The sequence below is a fragment of the Physcomitrium patens genome, chromosome 14 (genome assembly GCF_059467195.1).
Source record: "Physcomitrium patens ecotype Gransden chromosome 14, ASM5946719v1, whole genome shotgun sequence".
NCBI lineage: Eukaryota > Viridiplantae > Streptophyta > Bryopsida > Funariales > Funariaceae > Physcomitrium > Physcomitrium patens.
This window is the reverse complement of record NC_143423.1, coordinates 14,720,606-14,745,142: the sequence shown is the minus strand read 5'-3', so window position 1 is coordinate 14,745,142 and position 24,537 is coordinate 14,720,606. Positions and strand designations below refer to the sequence as shown.

Below are 24,537 nucleotides of genomic sequence, written 5' to 3'. Positions count from 1 at the left end.
GTAAAAATTAATAAATACTAATATTGCTTTATTATAAAAGAGACTTCTACTTACTTTATAGAGGCATAAATGATATAAATAATTAATATAGATAGCTTTAAGAAGAAATTAAAAATAGATTTTAGCAAAAAAATTCTCAAAATACCAGAAATTGATACTTGGAGAAGATCAATTGTGAACCAAGGTCAAAATCAGATCTTAAGACACAAAACTCATATTGAGGTTTTGAGAGCTTTTCAAAATAAGAGATATATTCAATGGACTTGGAATTTAAAAAATAGAAATAAATTTATAATTTTAAAGATTTTATGAGTATTGTAGCATATTTATAGGCAAAACATTTTTAGTCAATCATTATGTTTGTCTTGAATGTATTTAAAAAATTTAATGTTAGTCAAATAGTTAAAATTTATGGTTGTGAGAGTTTTTGTAGGTTATGATCTCAAATAATTGAAATTCATGATTTATAAGGGTTCTTACAATCTTACAACATTTATTAATTAGCTTGAAGCAAAAATTAGTGATAGCTATTTGGACTTAAAATTCTACATACCAAACAATTTTTGAAGAAATTCAACAACTCAATAAAGAAAAATTGCTATTGGAATATCAACATTGGAGTTGGAGAAGGAGGGCAACTAACATCCAAGTGATTTAGGAGCTTTTTCTTTTGAATTGATTAGTCGATTTTCTTCAAAATACTATTATAGATTGCCAAAAGATATTATATTAAAAAGAGAAGCTCAATTTGTACCCAAAGATATTATTAAAGATAAAAACTAATCCAAATGATGCCTTAAATGTATTATTTGAAGGAGATCAAAAAGGTTTGATGCACATGTGTGATTTCTAATCAAGGTGTAAAAATTAAAAATACCTTTGAATAATTGAGTATAATGGCAATAAATGGAATATACTTCTGGAAAAAAAGAAAAAAAAAAAAAAAAAGGAAAAAAAGGCACCAATTGAAAGCTGTAAGAAGCTTCAAAATGTCTCATGCAAAAATAAAACGACATATTCTCAAAGTGTATAGAAGAGAAGCAGTTCTTGAAGATTTTCCTTCCCATGTACTTATCTACCTCATAGATTATCAATGCATCATAGTTGTTCAACTGGTCATTCATTTTAACCTATTTATTCATATCACCACTCCCCTCCCCTCCAACCAGTACATCATCCTTTTCTGCTGTAACAGAGTTTTCAGTATGTTTGTGCTGAAAAAAAAAAAAAAAAACCAATCAAAACAAAACAAACTGTCTTAAGCATAAGCAAATATAAAAAAACATATATATATGTATATATACATATATCTATATATAAAAATGACTCATCCAGTCCATGAAGAGGATGACTCTTCTTCTAAGGAACTTTTAGAGTCCAGTCAAAAACCGTCAGAGGTTCACAGATTACACCAAGCAATGGAAAACACCCACTTGATAGACAAAGATGGGGTGACACCTCCACATCCAAAATAGAACACAGAGAGAAACTTGGATGAACAAAATGGATGAATGTCTATGCAGCAAGTGCAAGCCAGGCATGCTGGGCATGGGAGAAAGAGTATGCCAGGGTCTAAATTGGACCATTGAAGGAGAGGGGAAGCCACCACATGAGCCAGGCTGGAATGGGAAGGGGTGAACACAGCCCAGCCTAGCACCATCATGGCTTTAACAAATCACTGTGCATGAGTTGGATGAATGACGCAATCCATCCATCCACACACATGGGTGCATTTAATTCAACAGCATTGCCACCACTCTGCAGGTGGGAGGGGAAGAGTTCGTTTATAGAGCCCCATTGTTTAAAATAATAGTGTGAGTACTGAATGCTTCTTGCACCCATATGGGAGGGAGGGGGAAGTGGTGTTACCTTGGCTTGGCTTGATTGGCTTTCCTATTACTTGAGGGTGAGCTTTGCTTGACACACATGTGGGACAAGGCAGTTGTGCATGTAGAATGCAACAACTCACGTAGGGTGGGGTGTGGGGGTCTTTTAATTGATGATGCCATGGACCCCTCCCCCTCACTGCCACTTCACCCACAAAGTGTCTACCCTTTGTTTCATAGATGAAAGAAAAAAAAAAAAAAAAAAAAACTCCTCCTGGGATATGTGGACAAGGAATCCAGATGCAAAACCCATGTCATGAAAAATATCTCCATTTATTGACATTATTGTATCTATATTTTCTCCTCCCCTTGTGTTCATTTTCTTTTTTTCTTTCAGAAATTTATGTACCTTGTACTAGTTTTATCCCACCTTGTCATGGTGGCTTTTCACAGGCACACAGAACCATTAACTATGGTCCATAGTGCACCACAAAAGCATGCATTAGCATTCTGTACCCATCAAGCTTTGTCATGTTACTACTGTTTCAGTGCTACCAGACTTGTGGAAAATCTGTGGAAAATGTGTCATTTTGGAGAGCATTGCTGACACATTAAGGACTCAGCTCCAGGTGCCAGCTATTTGGTGGCTTAAAGGAATGGCAGAGAAAAACTTCATTTCTGCATCTTCATCAAACAATCAAAGTTGGGAATTCTTATACAGTTGTAAGGGATCAGGATGCAGTTGAAAATGAAGGTTCAAAAGGGCTGATGGATCCCATCAGCCACCCCCTCCTTTGCCCATTTTGGCCCCTTTCTGGCATCCTGTTTCTCTCATTGTTCAGATGCCAGATGTGATGGTTTTGCTGTGTATGCCAATTGTGTAATACCACATGGACATTTCTGTGGACTGCCCACGGCCATGGCTGTCTGAAGCATAGCCAGAAGAGTCAGCTTTTTCCCTCTTTATGCAGCTAAGATTCTTTTGTGCAAGGATGGAAAATATATATATATATATATATATATTATGCTACAAAATTGGACTATGATCTGTCTCTGTCTTCATGACAGTTTTGGTGGAAATTATAGATGGAAAAGTTGAAGGAAAGCATGTGTGTTGTCTTGTGATGAATGAACCCTAACTTTGTTTGATAACAAATGAAACCCTTTTTTTGATTTGTTTTGATTTTGTTTTCCATGAATGATGTGACAAAATAGAACAGAATGAAGTCCTTTTTTGTTTTACAAATCCACAATTGTAAAAAGTGTGCCAACAAACATCATTTGTGTTTGTGTGTGATTCTTTGATTTTTGGAAATGGGTAGGAGGTATCTTTTTTTTTCTCTTTTATTTATTTTTATTTTTTGTATGATAACAATTCAAGAGTAAAACTCAATATAAATCTACAGGCCATATTATATGGAGATCTAGATTGTAGTGTGTTTAAGTGAACAATTTTGGATGCCCTGCAAGGAGATGGTGGTATTGAAATCCCAGTATACTATGATAGAGGATGATAATGTTTAAATTTTATAATTTATTAGAAAATTTCTTGTGGTTTCCTTTGCTCACTTTCCTATGGTGATTAAAAAAATAAAAGAAATGGGAAAATTACACTCTATGATTTATTACTATTATCATTATTATTATTATTCATTGTACCCAATGGGTTTCTGAAGTATATTACCATCTTGGTGATGTGAAATAAATTGACCAGTATTACTGAAACTGTATCATATTTTTATATGCACTTGTGGGTTCAAGAAATATTTTATAAATGTGCCATACAATACTTAATACCAGTAGGAACATTTTATTACTGTGTGTGCATTAACCAAAGAGTGTATGCATGTCTGTCTGTCTGTCTAACCATCCTCAAATGCTCATATAACATGCTGATTTCTTTGGGAAATGAAGAATGTGTTGAAAAATGACAATGTAATTTGATGCAGAGAACTTTTTAATAATCATGTAATATTCCATTGACACAGAACCAAATATAAACAAGAACATGGTGCACAGTTTAGATGAAAATTTACAGGTGTGTTTCTGTTTGCAGCCCAAAAACATGTTATTTGATTCACTCAAGTTTGCAACTTACACTATACTACACTGTGGGTAAAAATAGGGCAAATCCAGGCATGGAGCACTGGAGTACAAAATCAAGCAAAAAGGGGAAGGTTGTGTGAGTGGATCTAGTCAATGAAGCTTTCACTTGGGCAACAGCATCCAGCTACACTGCCTGCTTGAATGAAGCCCTGGTTTCAGTTTGATTCAACAATCAGATTCATGCAAACCCTAAATTGTGGAGTAACCACCCAACAAAACAGGTGCTCATCACCCCTGCCTGTCTGCTCTATATGGATGTGCAAGACTGGTTATATTTGGAGCATTGCTGGAAGATTCATGTTGTGTGGACTTAAAGTATCTCAAACTCCTTGACTGTGTCACTTAGTGCTAATCCAGTCTCTCACAAAACCTTGCCAGCAAGGAGCATCACACATTCCCTCCCTCTTTTTGCCTTTGTTTCTCCATCTTTTTTATTTTGCCAATTCTGGTGCAAAATGGGAACTAGGTTTCAAACCCTAATAGTGCTTAAAGGCAAGTTTTGTACTGTGAGAATATGATGGCTTTTCAACCAGAAAAAGCATGTGCAATTTTCCAAAAGCTGTACAACTTTCAGGCTCCCACAAGATAACATGTCCATGAAGTTCACTCATTAACATTCCAAAAAGCCTTTCTGTGCACAAAGTGGGTTTTGAAAAGTCCAGGAGATCAAGTGGGTGCTTCTGAGGCTTGGATACATCTTTTTGGGCTGGTTTTGAAAATTGAGAACAGGATGAAAAATATATATATATATATATATATATATCTATTTGTACGGGTGCAATAACTTTGAAAAAAATGCATCTGTAGCACATCTCCTGCTGTAATAAAAGCCCAGGAGGCTTCTTTACTTTCGTATTTATAACAGACTGGTACATGTGGCGGACTTTCAACTGGATTTTTGCAGTAAATGTGGGGGCAGTTTATATCATCTGTGTATCCGATGCACCCATTTAAAGCCACAACCCAGTTTGTTCATAACCATTAACACAGTGTTGAGAAAAATTAACACCCAGTTATGGGGTTATCACACCCTCCTCAGGGCTAGTAGACATAGCACCAGGTTGCCTCAGAGCACATCTCAAAAACATTGCACAGCTGGCAATATTTTTAAATTCTTTGTCATCGAACTAGATGTTGGAATTTCACAAACCACTTGCACAAACTTTCTCAAGCTTATCCTTGGTATTTAGAATAGAATCTAACCTCACTGAGCTGGATATGTTTAGAGAAACACTTCTTGTTTGGTTGAAGGAAAAAGTTTGTTCTGAATGAACCTTTCCATACCACTGTGAGGTAAATTTCTGCAAGTACAAAACCATTAAAAATTTACATGACTTACATTACGAGATGTCAAAGAAGGAAAAAGTTTGACATCTTTAATTATATATTTACATGAACATAAGTAGGTCAACATGAATGCCCTTTTCAGATAATCCATAATGCTCCAAAGTTGAGAATCCAAAAGGAACTCAAATGTGACTCCCACAACAATTGTTTACAAAAAAGGAAAGTCAAAAAACTTGCCAGAGGTTTACGCTCCTTGTCCTTGAAAATAATATCCTCCAATCATTTTGAATTTCATGCAAGCCTTTTTCTTTTGTCTTCTTTCTTTTCATTTTCTCCCCAGTACTCTCCAAAACTATTTCTAACATCAATTCTCTAAGTCTCCAAAGAAGCGGATCATCTCGACACTGAAGGCAGAACTGTTGGAAACACAAACCCAGAGCGGTGAGAAACATTTTCCATGTGAACAGGCACGAGATAGACTGGGTCCGAAGCATAGCATCAAGAGCATAGCATCACGGCCTGAAGAGAATGTGTCTAGAATCCCCTTTTCCAAGGAAGCAAATTCAATGATCAGAGACCCCTAGATCACGGGTCCCGAGGGGGGGGGGGCACCTACCCCGGCACCCACCCGCGCCGCGAAACCAAATCCGTCGGTCGCCAATATACCCCCTCCCGAGGCGTGAGGGGAGCATTTAAAGTGGGGGATGGCTTCCCATTCAAACCGCACTTAAGACCCCCCGCCCCTCGCAGGTGCGCCCACGGACCCGGCCCTAGCCTGCCCCCTCCCGCCGCCTGCTCCGACTCGCGCTACCGTCTCCCAGCGTTACGCCCCTTAACATCCATCCACATTTCACCATTCGTTCATCCATCCGTTGCGCACCGCCGAGGCCCCGACAGCGCTGGACTCACTGACTTTGTATCCGTTCCTGGCTCAAGCCACTGCTGCATATAAGCGCACGGCGTGCAAAATTTTGGGCATCGACAGAGCTTAATTCGGCCCGGCTCCTCCACATCCATCCAATTTGAGCCTCCGCGCACTGGTCGTGTAAAGGTGGCACTACTGTCTCTGAAACGTCTGTTATTCTCGATTCGGGGTTGGAGGAATCCAGTGTGAGATCGTTGCCTCGTGAGTTGCGCGAGGAGTTGGTGATCGTTATTGAGATTAGGTTCGAGATCCAGGGGGACGATGGTTGAGTGGCTTGAATCGTGAGTGCTGGACCGATGGTGCGTGAGTGAGATGGTGGCGTGGAGGCGTGGTGGCGCATGGGTTAGTTGGTAGAGGGTGCGTGTGGTAGTGTCGCATCTCTTGGGGTGCGTTTCGAGTGGAGGGCGTTTGCTGTGTGGAGTTGAGTTTGGGGAGAGCGAGTGCGGGCATATCAATGGCGGGGCAGAAGACTCCCACGAAGCGCCCCGGGAAGAGCAAGAATTCTTTCGGCGCTTACTACGAACAAGTGAGTATTCTGCCGCGTACTGTACTCACCAACGCCCGTGACCAGATCTGGTTCCGTGTCCAATCAATGTTGCTATGCCTATACTTTTAGATCTCTCCGGGTCCGAGCCTGTTGAACGCGGGACCAGGTCCTCAATCCGTGGTTGTAACGTTTGCTCCAGTGCATTGCCCGTCTCCCATGAGACATGACGCTTCTGCAGCGGCTAGCTCTGGTTCACCGTGCCCCTCGATTCTCCTTGTATTCTGTACGTCGGAATTCTTTGTCTGTTGTAAGCTTCAGATATTAAATTGCCAATATTTTCGAAGGCAGCTTTGTCACCTTCCTTTCTGCAGTAATTGTTTATTGGTTCCCGAAATCTTCACTTTTTATTATTATTTGAGTAGTGAAAGAGCCTAGTCAGTCATCGTGAGGTAGGTCCTCCTCTGACAGTGGAGAATCAATGCTGACGCATCTTGGTCATCATGGTCAAATACTGTCGGATGGTGAAGTTCCTCCACTCCTAGTGCTTCCAATTCACAGCAACCGTCTGCAACCTCTCCTCATCTGACTCACTCCTACACCTTGTGAACTATCCGTGCAGTTGTGTATGTGAACTCGCCTACCTTAGTCGTTTCCTCTCTTCAGTTGATTCGAGGAAGTAGGTGGTGGTAACTGTACAGGTAAAGTGAAGGCTCGTATGGTTAACAGTGTCGGTCCTGTTTCTTGAGTATATCGGTTTGAGCGCACATTCAATTCCCTCGTTCTGTCGATTGTTATACCTATGGGGCAGATTCTGGCTCGTCTATTCAATCGGTTTGGGCGCTACAAGAACCACCAGAAGATCCTCATGCTTGGTCTCGACGGCGCGGGTGAGTTTCTAGTCTTCAATTGCCATTTGTAGCTTATCCACAACTTGATTAATGGAGGTCCACTGTCTTGGTACACTTGTGGGTAATTGAAGGCGATTTGTGTTTGCAGGAAAAACTACTCTTCTCCGTAAAGTAACTGATCCTAGTACACCGCGCTTGACACAACCCACCGTAGGCTTTAACTTGGAGTCTGTAAGGCACAGAAACCTGACGCTAATCATGTGGGACGTGGGCGGTCAGGAGAAGATCCGCGCGCTATGGCACCACTATTTTATCAAGTCAAACGCCCTGATATTTGTAGTTGACAGCAGCGACTCCAGCCGCATCCCAGAGGCAAGAAAGGAGCTCCAGAAGCTGCTTCATGAGCCAGAGCTCAAAGATGCGAAGCTGCTGGTATACGCCAACAAACAGGATGTGCAGAATTGTCTCAGCTCCTCCGATTTGACTGACATGCTGGACCTATCATTGGTGGACGATCGGCAGTGGCATGTGCAAGCGTGCAGTGCTAACACCGGGAAGGGAGTGTATGAAGGTCTTGATTGGCTGGCCGACGCCTTGAAGCCTTCTTAAGCTTACTACCTTCGACTTTCATTATCTCCGACATACTGCAGACAGTTTGTTTGAATTGTTCAGCTATGGCGTCCTCCCTACGAAGACAGAGCAGCTACGAGTTTTATCAAACCTCAAGGCTTGGCTGAAGCTACTGAATTAGCTTTTTTGAGTCTAGGGAAGCGATGCTGAGTAACCGTGTTCTTGATTAACACGGCAGCATGAGCTGGGGTTACTGAAACAGATTGAATGGAGCAAATCATGTCCTCCTTCCCCTTCTCTCGGTGTTAATTTATTTATTTTTGTTTCGGTGGTTTTTGAGAGCTTCAGGAATAGATGCCTGTTGCGGGTTAGCCTCTGCACCATCATGTGTGGGTTGTGATAAAATTTTGAGGCCTGCAAGATTGGATTGCTGGGTAGAATGCAGGATTAGCTTGCCGCAGTGATCAATCAATTCCTTTGTAAAGTATTTGATCCTCTCTTGTGAATACTTTTCAGTTCATCATGCTATTTTACCAAGCATGACATTTGTGCGGTCATTTGGTTCAGTAAACGAGTTTTCTTTCTTTCGCACACTGCCTCTGGCTTGTGATTGAGCTTTCTGTCAGATGTGGTCAGGCTTACATGGCATTTTGATTACACGCGTACGCAAGCTGTGTGTACTGTGAACTAGCGAGGCCCTGTAGATCGACAATTGGTGTGCCCAGAATTGCTTGTCTGACATTGTTTGGTATGGTCCTCTCCTGATCTTAGTACGTACTCCATCATATATAGTCTGTGAATGAAGTAATTGTCTCGGTTGAAATGATTATAATGCGTTTGTTCAGTGGCTCGTCAATATAGTAATGGCAGAAAGATGTTACAAACACTCTTCTTTGCCTCTGTTCACTGGCGTATTGCGGAGCAAGCTTGTAGTTTACGAAGTTGACTTGGGTATCGGCATCTCATTTCTCTGGCTTCAAATATTATGAGAATTGATGCTCTCTTTGATTAGGAGGCTGATGACACCGGAGTGGTTGATGTAACCTTAAGGGCCCATCTGAGTGAAGCGGCATGTCAAATGTCAGTGGGGGTTGTTTACTACCACAAGTCAGTCGTGTGCAGTCGTGGGGTCCTTGTGAACAGGGAGCGAGTATTGTGGCTCTTCTAGAGTTTTTGTATGCTAGTCTATAACTCAAGATAGACAGCTCTACAGTGGAGTGGACCCTTGATTCATGCTGCGAGTGAGTGACAAGCATGCGCTAGCCGCTTTCTTTCGCTTGGGAATCTCCAAGGACATTCGTACAGAAAGTATACGTAAATATGTAACAGGAATCTTGTCTCATTTACTTACACAATTCTTTTTAACCTAGTCCTTGAAGTTCCATACCAGGAAACCGAACTACTCAACAATTGCTGTATTGCACCTGGTTTTCAAGGTAAAAAATTAACTCTGACGCCATGTTGCAATCGTCAATATCTCCGTCACAATTTTTTAAGAAATAAACCAAAAACATTCTTGACGGGAAATACCTTCTGTTTAACTGTGTAGACTGTTCATACTCATCGCAAGTTTCACACACGTCAATCACATCTTACACGATTCAGTATCGGCAAATGTAAAATTTGATGGAAATAGAAAGGATTCCATTTCCTAGCTGAATGCATTTGTACTCTCATAGCATTTATTGGCTTCTTTTCCTTCCGACCGCGTTGATTTCGTCAATCTCAAGGAACCGGTCTGGCCCGTCTGCTCCCAGGTGCTTCAGGTTCCTGTCTCAAGATGCAACCTCTCATGACCGACTTGTATCACAATTCTCCCCGTCCAACCCTGAATTAGAGTTCCATCGTCTCTGTTTTGTGAAGTTTTTCGGTGCAGAAGAAGAGAGGTTGTCATGGGGTCCGAGCTATATTTGGATAAGCATGTCGACTACATCAAGTCGCTTGACAAGGTAGGCCTTGCTCGGTTGCTTGTGGGCTCTGCTTTCCAATCAGGAGGAAGTGAATGTTCGTATGGGTATAACAAGATGGGACGTGGAAGTAGGTTGGAGGAATTGGTTGTTGGGTTGAATCAGATTTTAGGGTTTAGGGTTGGTTTTAAACAGAGGGTTGGAGTTTTTGATGGGTTGTTTTGCGATGGGATGCGAATCTTTTGTAGAAATCGGATTTCGACTCAGTGGTGATGGAGCACCTGCGCATGAACGGCGCGTACTGGGGACTCACGGCGTTGGATATTATGGGACGCCTTGGTGATATGAAGGTCGATGAGATCGTGCCTTGGATTCTCATGTGCCAGGATGAGTGCGGTAGTCATCCCCTCGATCTACTGCTTGATTCATTGTTTTGGTTAGTTGTATTTGGTTCTTGTAGATATTAGTGTATTGTCATAAGCATTTGAGGTTGTGCACTTGGAGATGTCGATTGCCTAGTTTTTGGATGTGAGGAGGAACATTGTGTTCGAACCTGCTTAAGTTTTGTAATTGAAAGCTCTTCATTGCTAGGAGTATATCTGTAGACATGGTATTGAATAATGATACTAATGTCTCTTGCAGGAGGTTTCGGAGGAAACCATCAGCACGATCCGCACATCCTGTACACGCTGAGTGCTGTACAAATTCTGGCATTGTTTGACAGGCTTGATGCCGTGGATGCAGATAAAATTGCAAATTGTATCCTGAATCCCCAGCTTTGAAAAATAATAGGTTTTATTTTCTCTTGCAATAGTCTTTCTTGATCATGATACTTTAGTTGCTAGCTCTCAATTAAGTAAGGCTGCACGTCAGGGTCGCATGATTGAGAGCTAGTGAACTTCTGTGTACAGTGTGGATTTATTTTGTGAAAGTTCATTATGAACGTGATTAGTCTTGGAAGTCATTTTCCAACAACCTGAATGCATATCTTGCGAGTTAAATTATAACAGAATTCTCCTAGTTCTTTTTAGAATTCCTTAACCCAAAAGAGTGCAGACATTGCAGGACTACAGAATGAGGACGGATCCTTTTCTGGCGATGGATGGGGGGAGATCGACACCCGGTATGCTCTACCTTCAGTCCCAGGTGCTATTTCTGCTCTCTCCCTGGTACATGCTTGGGAGGAGTTGCATTCATGGCATCTGGGCATTAGTTGCACGTCATTTATTCCTCGACGTATGTCAAGCGGTGTTGCTGTATATTTATTTATCGTAGAAATCAAAGTCAGCGTCAAAGCCAAGTGCAACGTTGTGTTGTTGGATATTTTTTTATTCTAACTTTGTGCATTTGATTTTGTGGAACAGATTTTCTTACTGTGCAATCTGCTGCCTTTCTTTGCTGAAGCGACTCGACAGGATTGATTTAGAGAAGGCCTGCAATTTTGTTGCCAATTGTAAAAACTTCGACGGTGGTTTTGGTTGTGTTCCTGGAGGGGAATCCCACGCTGGTCAAAGTGCGAGCCTGAACTTAGTTCTGAGTTAGTTTTGGACGTAGGTTTCAGATCATGATCGTGAGGCCAGGTTTACTTTTCCTGATCATGCTTCTAATATCAATATTTTACGCTGTGGTTTCAGTATCTAAATATGTCGAATTTGTTCTCATCAATTGAGTTGGGTTGTTGCAGTTTTTTGTTGCGTAGGAGCACTTGCAATAGGCGGTGCTCTCCATCATGTTGATAGAGACTTACTCGGTTGGTGGTTGGCTGAACGTCAAGTGAAAGCGGGAGGTCTCAATGGTCGTCCAGAGAAACTTCCGGACGTGAGTTTTCATAACTAGGAATTCGAAATAGTTGGAATGTTATTAACGAGGGCCTAAATGACCGTCTACAATGCTGAGATCTGAATAGTATATTTTATCTTTCCTGTTATTATTACTACATCCCTTTGCATGGTCGAATAATCTAGTAAAAGATGCATGTTTTTCAGTAACAGCGTCAAAAATTCATAAGCCATGTTTGTTACAGTATAGATAAGCGGTGGAAGCGTCATGGACTGTATGTCTCGAAGCTTACAATTTGGCTTGGTGGTTTTTTTTTCCAGGTTTGCTACTCTTGGTGGGTCCTTGCTAGCTTAGTTATGATGGACCGGATGCACTGGATTGATAAGAAAAGTCTCGAGCAATTTATCCTTGATTGTCAGGTTTGGTCCCTCTCCCCTTACCATTGTGGCACATTTTTTTGTAGTCTCCACAATCATACTCAACTTCGACAATCCTCAATTTTTTTAAAGTGTGCCAGTCCTCTTTTTAACATGGTACTGCTTCCAAGTCATTTTTATGAGTACTGCTGGAAACTTGATTGGCCATGTTGACGTTTTATTCAGTTGGTTTCATTATTAGGACTTTTTTTGCGCGCAGGATCCTGAAGCTGGGGGTATATCTGACAGGCCAGATGACGCTGTTGACGTTTTTCATACTTTCTTCGGCATAGCAGGTGCTAAAACGTTCATCTCATATTCCAGCTGACGAGTTACTTACTTTTGTTCTTTATCCTTCATTTGATTAACTCATGAGGTCCACGATGCCTGAGTGAGTGGTGCATATTGCAGTTATCATTGAGGGTAGGAGAGGTGGCTCATATTTCGTTCGAAATTCTGGGAAGCAGGGATGGGTTCTGATTGTATGGTGTTTCTGAGCAGGATTGTCTCTGCTGGGGTACCCAGGGCTTCAGGCAATTGATCCTGCTTATGCACTCCCAGTCACTGTAGTGGACAGAATATTCTACGGTCAGAAGAAATAACCGCCAACCTCTCAGCTTCCACTTTCAGAATCCTTTTTGAGGAGATTATCTAAAATCTTTTAGAAAATATATAAATATAAATATAAATATATATATTGCAGCGGTTTGCAGACAGGCTTGTGTTACAGCGAGGCCATTCATTCATGTATAAAGTAGCCGTACATCTACTTTTAGCAAGCTGTGTCGATTCTTTGCACAGAACTAGTGGTTTAGATTCAACAATCGACACTGATCATTCAAAGCATTGTCTGGACAACAGAAGAACAGGCCAGGATACTTTTACTATCTTTCATTTTATTTTAATACCCTTCCATTTTAAGCTGCTCTGTTTCGGTTATTGTCTTTGGTTCTACTTGGATTTTTTTTTTTTTTTTTTTTTTTTTTTTTTTTGAAATTAAGCTTGCCTTTTGTTATTGAGTTTCAAACCTGAAAAGGTAATATTGCCATTTCTAATTTTTAGTAGGGTCTCACTGAACAATTACCTAGAGCACCTAAAATGGTGCCACTCTTATTCTCAATGAGTTGTTTCCATAAGCATTTTAATTCTTTTGTAAAATGTAAATATAATTGTGCTTTCCTTCCTTTGCTGAGTTAAAAAAACAAAAGGATCTGCAATAGGAGGAAGCAATTCCATCTTATTTCTAAGACCAAAATGAGGAGATTAATTATAATAGGAAGGAAATGTAAAAGCTTTCTTTGAAATGTTTCTAATGATGCAAAGATATCATACACATAATAATAATAATAATAATAATCATAATAATAATAATCTCTTAAATATATACAGGTAGATATGTAACATGTATTAGTTCAAGAGACTAAATTCATATTTTAAGCAGGAAACATTGCTTTAAGAAAATTGGGGTTCTATCATTAATTACCCGAAATTTAAAAAAGTTCTGTGGAAAATTGAATATTAAAAGCACATAAAATTTGGATTTATTCTATTTAAAAATTCATTCGAAAAATTATGATATATATATATATATATATATATATATATTTATTGCATGTAACCATATATTGTTAAAAGTTTAATTTGTACATGCTTATTACTAATACACACTTTCTATATTATCACTTGTAATATTTTTAATTCATTCAATTTTTCTATATTTCTAAATTCAATTATTTTATAACTTATTTTTTTACCTTGGCTTTTCTTTATAAGTTGTGCAATTGTGTATGTGAGTATATATATATATATATATAACATTCTTAACATCATTATCTTTTAAAAAAATTAAATGCATCTAATTCTTTCAAAAATAAAAATTAAAAAATTTTATTTTAAATAATATACAAGATAAAAATAATTTATTTTTGTTGTTAAAGTTTTTGTAGTAAGGATTAGTGACATATAATACATGTTCAAATATATCTATAAATTACATAATTATTAAAACATGATAAAATAAAATCATATTATTTAAAAATTACTAAATGAATTTGTTTAAAGACTATTTTTGATGAAAACTACTTTTATTTGTTTACTTGTTTTAAACAACTTTGTGTGCTTCACATTTTCTTTTTGTTCAATCAAATTTCCAAAGATATTTGAATTCAACATGATCACAAATATTTTGATTCTTCCTATAGTTGCTCATTGATTATTGTAAAACAATCCATGAACAATTTTGGAGTTAACAAAAATTGCCGATAGGGATATTAAAAGATCCATGCTCTTGTCATAGATATACTTAATTACCTAGATAAGAAATGTTAGGTAGAAAATAAATGTAGGTAGATTTGATAATATCTTATAGTGAAACTTCTTAGAAACTATACAAATACAGATTTGATTTTATATGCATTAGTAGTTCATTGGTAGATTAGAAACTTAGCCAACAAGTTAGCCATGTATTCTACATATTGGTGGCTTCTAGTACAAGTTGACCATATGACACATGTATAAGAAACTTGTCTTGCAAGTTAGACATGTGTTTGAAGTCCTAAAGAATGTGCTACATAGCTCCTACTTAAATAATATATATAGAAGTAAGAGTAAAGTTTTTTTCATTCTTATAAATGTCTTTCTTGTTCTTAATTAAATTTTAAGAGTCTCTAATCTTCTAATCTTTGGCAATAGCTATTTCAGTTCAAATATCATATTATTTTTGGATAAATATCTACTCTTTTTGAGTGACAAAAGAATGTATTGAAGTTTTTATTGTTTGTGATTTATATCCTTCACAACTCTTTAACTTATAGAAAAAAAATCTATATTAAATTTTTCATAGAACAAATTAAAATATATTTTATTACAAATAAATTTATATTATATTAATATTTATTAATATAAACATATATTTTTATTAATCATTTTTGATAAATATGAGATAAAAACCATATTATATTAATTTTTATGTATTTTTTTTAATAATATCTTATCAAGGACAAAAATTAAAAATATAAATATACAAATAAAATATTTTTTAATAATCTATATATATATATATATTTGAAATGGCTATTAATAAATATTAGAAAAATAGAGACTCTTAAAAGTAAACTAGAAGCAAGAAAGGAGTTGAAAAACATGAAGAAGGCTTTATTACATGACAACTTTCAATAGGACCTCTAACACATGTTCAACTTGTAAGACTAGTTTTTTACATAAGTGTTACAAGGCAACCTTGTAACATAAGTTATCAACATGTATGCTACATAGTCAACTTGTTGGCTAAGTTTACAACTTATTAATTACCTATTAATACATAAAAAGTCAATTTAGTGTCAATAAAGCTTTTAATAAGCTTTTTCATATGATGTTATCAAATCTACTTATTTCTACTTAATTCTATCATTTTTTTTTAATCTTTATATATATGTAGATTGATAGATATATCCATGACTTTATCTTCATTTTTTAAGAACAAATTCTATAGAGAGTAGTCATCACATGTTGAAAAAGTCCAAGATGCAATGAATTGTATTTGCAACATACTTTGATCTTTGTTCTTTTTCAAGGTAATTAATAGGTCCTCTCAACTATTGATAATATCTTATACAAGGGTGTGAAGTCTACTTTGATATTTGAACATTGTTGAGGCTTTTGTATCTTCTTTTAAACAAGATATTTGAAACACCATTAGAAATTGTTCCTAGCTCCAATAATATTACCAAACATTGAGAGTCTCTTCTTAGATCATGGTATCAAACATGTTGTATCTCACTATCTATTTGAAAAAGAGCATGTTATTTTTAATTCTAAAAATATCAAAAAAATTAAACACTAATTTTTAATTTATTACTTTTTATGCTATTTAACCAACTTTGTTTATAGTATAATATAAGATAATATAAAAGAATAAAAATCACATAAATTCATAGAATATGCTTTGAATATAACAAAATACAATTGAGGTTGCAGTCAAAAATTAAAGTTTGGATGATTTTAACTTTAATCTTTTTATTCTTATTTAAAAAAAATTAGAATATATATATATATATATATATATATATATATTCTAAAAGAATGGGATTAAGATAATGTGTACAAAAAGCATTAACTACCTCAATTTTCCTTTGTTCAAATTAATTATTATTTATGTAAGGTTATTATTATTATTATTATTATTGTCTTCACATAAGATGCACTCAGGTTGTACCAATAGAAAAAGTACTCTGTTCAACTGCCTTTTAGATCAAAATAATAGACTCGTGGTGCATCCAAATACAAAGTCTGCAAAAAAAAAATCACACCCTATCCAGTACTGTATAAATACTTTTATTTTTTTTATTTTTAAAAATACAATAAAGCCTTTCAAAAGATATGATTCTATACGTCCACCACAACTATTACTATTTTTTACATTTTAGCAAAGTCTTACAAAACTAGGTGATTCTAATGAATTCCATGCAATATGTATATATATATATATATATCGACGCATGTACACACACATGTTGCAATTCACCTAAAACTACTGAATAATTAATTAATTGATTACTTGTGGAGTGGAGTTTGGAATGTTGTGGAGATAATATTATTCTTTTTAATTATAAAATATGAAACTGTTTGCTTTCAGAACGCATGAAAAAGGCGATGTCGTCGACGACGGCGAAGTATCGGCGGAGCCATTTGTGGCGGAGGATCGCCGAACACGAAGCGGAGGCGAAGGTCCGTCTCGCAAAACCAGAGCGAAAGGGAGGCTCCCGGATTTCGCCCAATATTAGACCACCCTGGATTCGGAAGGTCGAGGATCGTGCTCTTGGGTTGCAAAATTTACCTCGTTATCTCCCGCTCTCGAGGAGTAGGAGAATAACGGTATTTAGGCTGAACGGCGAGGGAAATAGGAAAACAGCATGAGGACGGTTCATGCAGAATTTAGAACCCCGGACAACGCAAAGACAAATAAAAAACATATATCGTACCAGACCCACGAGTAAAACAATGAATAACACTTGGTCGAGGAAGATTTAATGTGGGCGATGCTCAATATTTCGGATTTTCCACATCTGGCAGAATTTTTGCAGCCATGGCTGTGACAGAGCATGACTGGGGGGAGACTGCGGGGTCAAATTTCGAAGGAAGAAGAGGGTGGTCCATGGGATGATTTTGTGGGTTGCTGTGGATTCGTTGGAAATGTTATCTGAAAGATGGGTATTTAATTCTGATAGTGGGTTATTTTTGGGTTGTGTGAAGTCTCCAGAGTTGCGGCATTGACTGCGTCCGCGCTAATAAATGGGGCCGGTAGGCGGGGAATCGAAACCAGCGCTTTGATTGTCTGGTGCGGTGCCATCTGTTAGTCCCTGCTGTGTTGCAAATCTCCTGGACCCCACCGGCCATGTTCTACATGTGAGAGCCATGACTTTTTCAGGCTCTTTCTGGTTCATGGAGCTTGCTGATGGTGGTGGTGCTGCTCCTGGTGCTGCTGATGTTCCTGGGCAGATGGAGAGAGTACGGGTTTGACGATAAGGGAATGGGCTTTTGATGCCCTGTTGGCTGTACTTCTTGGCCCTGTTTTGGTAGCTTCGAGTGTTTCATTTTCCCTTTAGGTATAACTGCGTTCTCTGTGTGTATTTTGTGTGTTGGTGTGTGTTTTTATTATACTTTTTCTATTTTTTGTTTTCCATTTTTTTCCGTGGCTTAGCCGGAGAAAGTGAGCTGGCATGGAAGTCATATGATGTACTTTGGATGACTGGTGGTGAGCTAGAGGCGAGAAAGAAATGCGTGTTGAATTGCTCAAGATGAGTAGACAAAAGATTCTTTTTTTCTCCCTGAGCAAGGAGAGTGAGAACACAACCGGTGCCAGTTTGTGTGATGCGAGGGTTGGTGTTGGAGACGTGAAATTCGAACACCTCGAGGTCAAACGTGAGAATCCTGGATCAATAGCAATAGTTCACGAGAGCGAACTTAGAGTGCTGTATGGCGATGGCGAGGGCCAGGGTTCTTGTTTGTTTGGACGGTTCCGCATATCTCTTTGAAGAGCTCTTGCGATCATTGAATTTTCACCTATGTTGTTGCGATCCGTGTTGTGCGATACAACCGGTTCACGCTTTCCTCATTCTTCATTGTATATTCGGCTGCCCCAGTTTTTTTTTTTTTTTTTTTTTTTTCTTGGGAAGGGAGTCTTTGGTGTACTAGTTTTGTTGGTTTTGTCAGCAAAGTGTTGCTGAATGGCACTGTCTGGTATCGTCGCAGTTTGGCCCTGAAGGCTGCTTCATTGCAAGGTGTCACGGTATTCTTCCAGACTGATTTTGGAATTACGTAGGTTTTTTATGTGATCAATTTCCATGGAAGACTTGATTCTGAGAGCTTAAGGGTCAGGAGCTTTCTGAAAGCGCTCTTGCTGCACGCTTAGAGAATAATACGAATCCGCAAGCTGCAAATCTGGCTATTTGGTGTATATGGACTTCCTCTTGGATTGGTATGGTTAGTAGGTTGTGACGTGTGTGTTCTTACTAAGAACGTATCCTTAAAAAAACGTGCGCACGTTTCAACAAGAGAGGTTTGCATCAGGCTTCGATGTAAAGCATTTGTGCGAGTCGCAAAGACACTTACCATAAGTCCCTGCAGCATTTCTCACTCCTACGATGGGCATTATTTGTTTTAGGGCTCTGTTTCATGCTGCATCTGTGTTGGCAATTTCGCTCTGTTATTAGACAATATGTCGTGTATGGCTGGGAGAATAAAGTCTGTAAGGTGAACTCTCTGCAATCGAGAGCAAAATTCTGTGGTTTAAATGAAAACGATGATAGCCGGGTTGATTTGTGATTTTTGTCTCACATCACGACGAGACTGAAGTTTGACCCAGTCGTGATCGGATTCACTTATAAATTTGATAAACCTCGAAGTTGCTGTAGGGTGTTGCGAAGAGAGACAGAGTGTGTGTGGTAGAGTAAGGCGCTGCAGAGTGTTTTGGGTTGTAGCGTCGTGTGCATTTAAGTCTTTAATCAATAGAAGAATTTGCCTAAAGCTTACAATTGCCTCGATCATCATGTTCATGTGTATTTGTAGAGTTCTTTCCTTAAAATGGGTTGCTTTGTTCTTTATTTGCAGAGATTTGCCGAGAAGTTTTAATAATAAACATTAACAAGCAAAATGGGCAGCCGGAGAGAAGATGAAAAAAATGAAGCCACCATACGACGTCTGCTCAAGCTCCCGGAGAACAAGAGGTGCATCAACTGCAATAGTTTGGTCAGTTTCCTCATTCACATTCTCTTAGGCATGTAAATATATGTAAATAAATTAGATTCGATCTTAAAAATAAGAATTTCTACTGTAAGGATCTGATGAAGATTGAGAGTGTTTTTTGATATCGCTCGAAAATGCTAAACATCTTTACTGATTACAATTTTTCTTAATTTAATTGAGGAGGCGTTTCTACTGTTGCTGTTTGTCAGATTCTACTTTTGAACTTTTGGGTTTCTAAAGTTCTCGCATATTGCAGTTGACCCTCTTTCTTGTTTATAAATCTTACAGGGACCGCAGTATGTGTGCACAACTTTTTCCACCTTTGTGTGCACGCAATGTAGTGGCATTCAGTAAGTTTTCAATCACAGAATTTTTCGTATGTTTTCAATCGCCAGTTCAGTGCAAGCGTGGAGCCTTTTGCTCTTGGTCAAAATCTAAACAGGGTATAGTGGGTCCTTCTATGTTTGCCAAATTTACCAAGCTTGCTGTACACTTTTCTAATTGCAAGAAGGTTGTAGTCTTGTGAAGGCAATTACTGTTTATAGTGTGCAGTAGGGTTGGACATAGTTGGCTATTGAGAGAAGATGATATCCATGTCTTGTTTTTGCTAGTGTAATACACAGGTACATGGAGTCCGAAGTTTGCTTAAATGTTGTGGTATTCGTAGAATTTGTTTCATGCAAAATGGCATATCATGTTAGTAAGTAAGTATTTTTCATCATTATAAGGGAGACTTCGAAAATGCCCTGATGGATTAGTAATGCTTTGTATGTGCAGTCGAGAATTTTCACATCGCATAAAGTCGATTTCTATGGCAAAGTTTAATGCCGCTGAAGTTGCCGCTCTGCAAGCTGGTGGCAATGAGGTACATCCAAGAGGGATATTGTGGCAGCTCGAGTATTGTGACTATGTGGGTTTAGTGGGAAGGTCGGAGGCTGTTTGCTAGCAAAATGACTGGCGCACTCCAAGCGTAGTTGTCAGTCATCCCGTAACATTACTCAATTGTTGTTTCTTAAACCTTCTTGCATTGAATGAGCAATGCACTAATATGCTTTCTCGGACGTTTGTATTTCTCCTGACAGCGGGCTAGGCAAATTTTCTTTAAAAGTATGGATCCTGCCTCGATCTCTCTTCCTGACAGTGGGTACGTCTTACCTGACTTGATTGCTATTTCAATCATGTTTTTTCTCGAATTAAATTGACGATTTCTTAGCTGATCGAACTTCATGTTTCCAGGAGTCCTGATAAGCTACGCGATTTCATCAGGCGAGTATACGAGAAGAGACTTTACACAGGGGATAGGCCTCCTAATGCTCAGCAGGTTAGTTTGTGTATTTTGACGCATCAATTGAGATAGGCAGGTTTTACGTGGCAGGACTTCATATCCCAACTGAATGCAATAGACTGACTGGCAGTATACTGTGTTCAAATGTTTCTCTAAATCTGAGACGGTTCGACCTTGGCAGGAAGAAACTGCCGCAGAGTTACGCCGGCCTGATACAAAGATGGAACGGCAATCTGATTTGCGAAGCCACTCATTTGATGACCAGGTGGGTGACAAGGGTACAGTGAATAGGCGCAAATCAGATTTCGACCGAAGTTCAGTAGGTAACAGGGGCAGTGCCAAAAATCTAGGTGGTCTTCAGGGAGTCCCAAGGCCAACTCGCCACAGTTATGATGAGAGCTATGAAGAGCAATCACCAAAAAGTAACAGTGATCGCGACAGGCGCAATTTATCTCGACCATTCAGTTTCAAAGACTTTGACATAACGCCTCCGCCTGTTCAGTCAATCACAGATATTTTGGGAAATATTCCAGGATTACGTGTTGAAGTCATTAAACCTTCAAAAGGGGAGAACTCTCCGGATCATTCTAAGGGGTCTGCGGTAGGCGTTCTTCCTGGGTTAAAACCGATGATTAATAGTTGTGCTTTCATGTGTTCATTTCACAAGCATCAAGCATAAGCGGTTGGTAGCTATCTTGTGCAAGGATAAATGCTCCAATCTGTTAATATTGTTAATTTCCTTTACTTTGGTGTTCTTCAATGCTCAAGCTATTCTGTGCTCCTTTTTACCAAGCTATCGGTTTTAGGGAGTATGATGTCAGTTCTGCGAGTAATAACAAGCAGTTTCACCAGGTTGATGCGCGCAAAGCATTACAATCTCAGAGTTTTGGAGCTGTAGGTGACGATAGAGTAACTCCGGCTCTAGATTACAAGAGGGTAAACTCAGCCAGTTTGATCGACATCAATAGCGGAACTGGAGCAACAGCAGTCCCACGTGGGTTTGAGGATCCCTTTGCTGAAACTTCTCAAGTCTCACCCACGACCGGTCCCAGCTGGGCTACGTTCAATACATCTCCCACCCCGCCAGCCCCACCTGGTTATCCTAGTTCTACAAGTGAGACTAGTCAATTGGTTGAGTCCGGATGGGGTCAACAGACGAACAGTCTGGACTCTTGGTCAAGTTTTGGTTCACCAAGTCCCTCTCAGGTTAGAAACTCTCACAAGGTGTTAGCCTGGAAGCAGCCTCATGATTGACTCACTGTCACTTTTGACTTTGAGAGACAGCATTCAAAGATCATCCTGCACTTGGAGTCGTCGAAATATCTGTTTTGGGTACATTTGTACTAAGTTTCTGCATTTTCTTACTGGCAGGCGGCTCTCAAGCAGGAGCACGTTGTATCTCATAGCACATCAGATGCAACGCAACCCACAAGGCAGAGGCGTCAGCTTCCTCAAGTACAGCTTCTTTTATGCTCTCCCTTCGTTTATATTATGGCAGATTCACTCTTCTTCTTCTTCTTCTTCTTCTTCTTCTTCTCTCTCTCTCTCTCTCTCTCTCTCTCTCTCTCTTGCTCGTTATTGAGATAAATACTCCTAATATTTATCTGCTACTCAATATGTTGAAAACGTGTTTATGGATAACTTCGATTGCTTTCAGCATCATAGTATTTTCCATGAAGCTGTGTTCTAGGAGTACTGTGTGTCACTACTGCCGATATTTGTTTAATGTCAGCAGTTCTGTATGTGAGATGGGGCGTAAGTATTGCAAGGGGCGAATAATGCAACTGTTTTGATGCCATGTAGGATTTTTTTGCGCCCTCATTTGAAGATGTTCGTTCATCTAACTTGGATATGCATCGACCCCATCAAATGCGTCCTGCTTTCCATGCCCCACAATTAGATGCTCCTCTTGAAGCTTTTTATGCAACGGTAAATCATTTTCCATCATGTGCGTTAGCTTTGCTGGTCTATGCGCAGAGCTCTGGGTGCTGATCTTATTATTGAGTTAATGTAATGCACTGAGATTTTTTAATTTTTTTCTTTGACAATTGTTATAAAGAACCAACTGAATTTGTGAAACATTGGTGGTATTTCACTTCACTTGAGAAGCATTTTGTTACTGCTTGTGAAAGTCTGGGTTTATTACACTTTGAATTTTTTCGTCGTCTTGAAAGCAAAGCTTAGTAAGGTGACAATCAGGTGAAGATTAATATTTTTTCCTTCCTGTTCATCAGCCTCCGTCATCATCAGTTCAAACTCAAGGTCCAGTTCAATTCCAGTTTCCCCCTCAAATGCAGTCTCCAGATCCGTCTCAACAAACTCCAACGCAAAGGTCCCGAAATCCATTCGATGATGATTTCGAGGACGATTCTTCAGCAAGTGTGACCTCTAGTGTCGATGCTGGTTTTAGTTTTCAGGTGCAACATAATTCTTGAGCGTTTTTAGTATTCTTCAGTTCAGTTCTTTTTGAGTCAGCAATTCCGCAATTTCTTGTTATTAGAGGATTATTCAGTTGCTTAAAGGTCGTAGCTACCGACAAGCAAGCTCTACCCTTGTCGTATTTTAAAGATATAATGTTCTTCGACGTCTGTCATCGCTTGTAATACCTTCGTTTACAGCTTGGTCGTTGTATGCAATTTTCGTGGCAGTTTCCAAATATGGATTCACTACTAGGAGCATTACCACCACCGACTGGTGGTGTTTCTACTACGGAGGCTGTCCCGCCAAGCTTTCCACAGACTATACCAACCAATGCGGCTACACATGACTGGGCACATTCCTTCTCGCAGTTTCATGATCATTCTTTTCCTCCAGGATCTCTTAACTTCGGCTCAGATCAATCGACGTCACCTAGCCCTGTGTTTTCAACGTAAGTTTTCCTGCTGGATTAGTACTGCTTCAATTCCGTATTATGAAATATCTCTGCTACCTGTACTAGTTGTTTTGCGTTTTGGCGAAGTTTAGAGATGTTGAAAAGTCAAGATGCTTGTTCTCTTCAAATTTGATGCTCATTCTAACATATTTATGTAACTCACGCGTTGCAGGCAGTCGAATGTTTCTGGAGGATACATATCCACTCAACCCCTTGGTCAAGACGGTCCTTATCCCAACAACCAATTTTTCTCACAAAACGTTGTCCGCCCCGCTGGTGGTGTTAATCCCTTTGTTTAACACTGAACTGTCACAGTGGCTGTCTATTACCCGTCAGCACTCGATTCCTGGATGAAGCTCAGGAGCATAGTAAATATCTGTGCACTCCTCTTTGGACATTTTGGAACTGTAATGACTGGAGTTGTATTTGATAGGTAGGAGATGGATGCTAACCATTTTATTTCCGGGGAGCGTTGTATTCAGGACCCTTTAGAAAAAGGTTAGCTTTTTGGCTTTGTACTGTAAGGTTCGACTTTGCTACAATGTCTAGGCTCAACATTGATGCAAGGTCACAATATAGACATGATGGGAAATACCCTTTTCCTGAAGTTGTTATTCATAATAGGTGACATTTGAGTTGATATCCCCAAGAAGATAGTGGGATGCAATTCCTGTGACTAAGAACCACCCTGTTGATTGTTAGACTTTGATTGCTTCTGATCCAAGTGATATTTGTTGCGGAGTCAGCTGACATTTTAATTTTATGTTTTTGGCTTAGTGTACAAACTTTTGCATTCTTTTAGAGGAGATTTACCAGGTTTACCCCTGCTTGTGCTGTTGCTCAAAACAAGTTATTTCGGTGGCTATGCGACTCCAGGTAGCGTCACAGCATGTTCCCAAGTTCTGCACTCATGGCGGGACTCAACTCTTATTGGCTCTCAAATTATCAGATGATAGATGCAGGTGCCCACTTGCACGTATTCTTTGA

The 24,537-nt window shown here is 39.0% G+C and overlaps 3 protein-coding genes and 1 long non-coding RNA gene across 11 annotated transcripts; all 4 read left to right on the top strand.

Annotated features, from left to right (window-relative positions):
* Positions 1 to 1,455: 1,455 nt before the first annotated feature.
* On the top strand, positions 1,456 to 5,268 carry LOC149987873 (uncharacterized). The gene is made up of 2 exons (XR_016506417.1): positions 1,456 to 4,153; positions 4,837 to 5,268. It is a non-coding gene; the product is annotated as an uncharacterized LOC149987873 (long non-coding RNA).
* A 912-nt stretch (positions 5,269 to 6,180) lies between these two features.
* Positions 6,181 to 8,640, top strand: LOC112291780 (uncharacterized). 2 transcript variants are annotated; one of them, XM_090255997.1, is made up of 4 exons: positions 6,537 to 6,670; positions 6,831 to 6,914; positions 7,440 to 7,518; positions 7,628 to 8,640. In XM_090255997.1, the coding sequence occupies exons 2-4, from the start codon at positions 6,855 to 6,857 to the stop codon at positions 8,086 to 8,088; spliced, it is 600 nt and encodes a 199-aa protein (XP_090112123.1). In that variant the 5' UTR covers positions 6,537 to 6,670; positions 6,831 to 6,854; the 3' UTR covers positions 8,089 to 8,640. The 2 variants fall into 2 exon arrangements, with proteins under 2 accessions (XP_024395429.1, XP_090112123.1); XM_024539661.3 differs by lacking the exon at positions 6,831 to 6,914 and having other exon boundaries at positions 6,181 to 6,670.
* A 1,214-nt stretch (positions 8,641 to 9,854) lies between these two features.
* Positions 9,855 to 13,072, top strand: LOC112291779 (geranylgeranyl transferase type-2 subunit beta 1). Its single transcript, XM_024539660.3, has 9 exons — positions 9,855 to 9,998; positions 10,205 to 10,352; positions 10,599 to 10,715; positions 11,013 to 11,079; positions 11,321 to 11,469; positions 11,641 to 11,774; positions 12,056 to 12,154; positions 12,372 to 12,447; positions 12,653 to 13,072. The coding sequence occupies exons 1-9, from the start codon at positions 9,942 to 9,944 to the stop codon at positions 12,751 to 12,753; spliced, it is 948 nt and encodes a 315-aa protein (XP_024395428.1). The 5' UTR covers positions 9,855 to 9,941; the 3' UTR covers positions 12,754 to 13,072.
* Positions 13,073 to 17,593: 4,521 nt separating this feature from the next.
* Positions 17,594 to 24,335, top strand: LOC112291649 (uncharacterized). 7 transcript variants are annotated; one of them, XM_024539377.3, is made up of 13 exons: positions 17,594 to 17,754; positions 19,259 to 19,396; positions 19,682 to 19,743; positions 20,171 to 20,258; positions 20,476 to 20,537; positions 20,630 to 20,714; positions 20,860 to 21,279; positions 21,531 to 21,884; positions 22,050 to 22,133; positions 22,482 to 22,607; positions 22,913 to 23,095; positions 23,327 to 23,547; positions 23,723 to 24,335. In XM_024539377.3, the coding sequence occupies exons 2-13, from the start codon at positions 19,301 to 19,303 to the stop codon at positions 23,847 to 23,849; spliced, it is 1,908 nt and encodes a 635-aa protein (XP_024395145.1). In that variant the 5' UTR covers positions 17,594 to 17,754; positions 19,259 to 19,300; the 3' UTR covers positions 23,850 to 24,335. The 7 variants fall into 7 exon arrangements, with proteins under 7 accessions (XP_024395145.1, XP_024395143.1, XP_024395147.1 ...); XM_024539375.3 differs by lacking the exon at positions 17,594 to 17,754 and adding an exon at positions 17,769 to 18,070; XM_024539379.3 differs by lacking the exon at positions 17,594 to 17,754 and adding an exon at positions 17,821 to 18,063.
* The last annotated feature ends 202 nt before the right edge of the window (positions 24,336 to 24,537 follow it).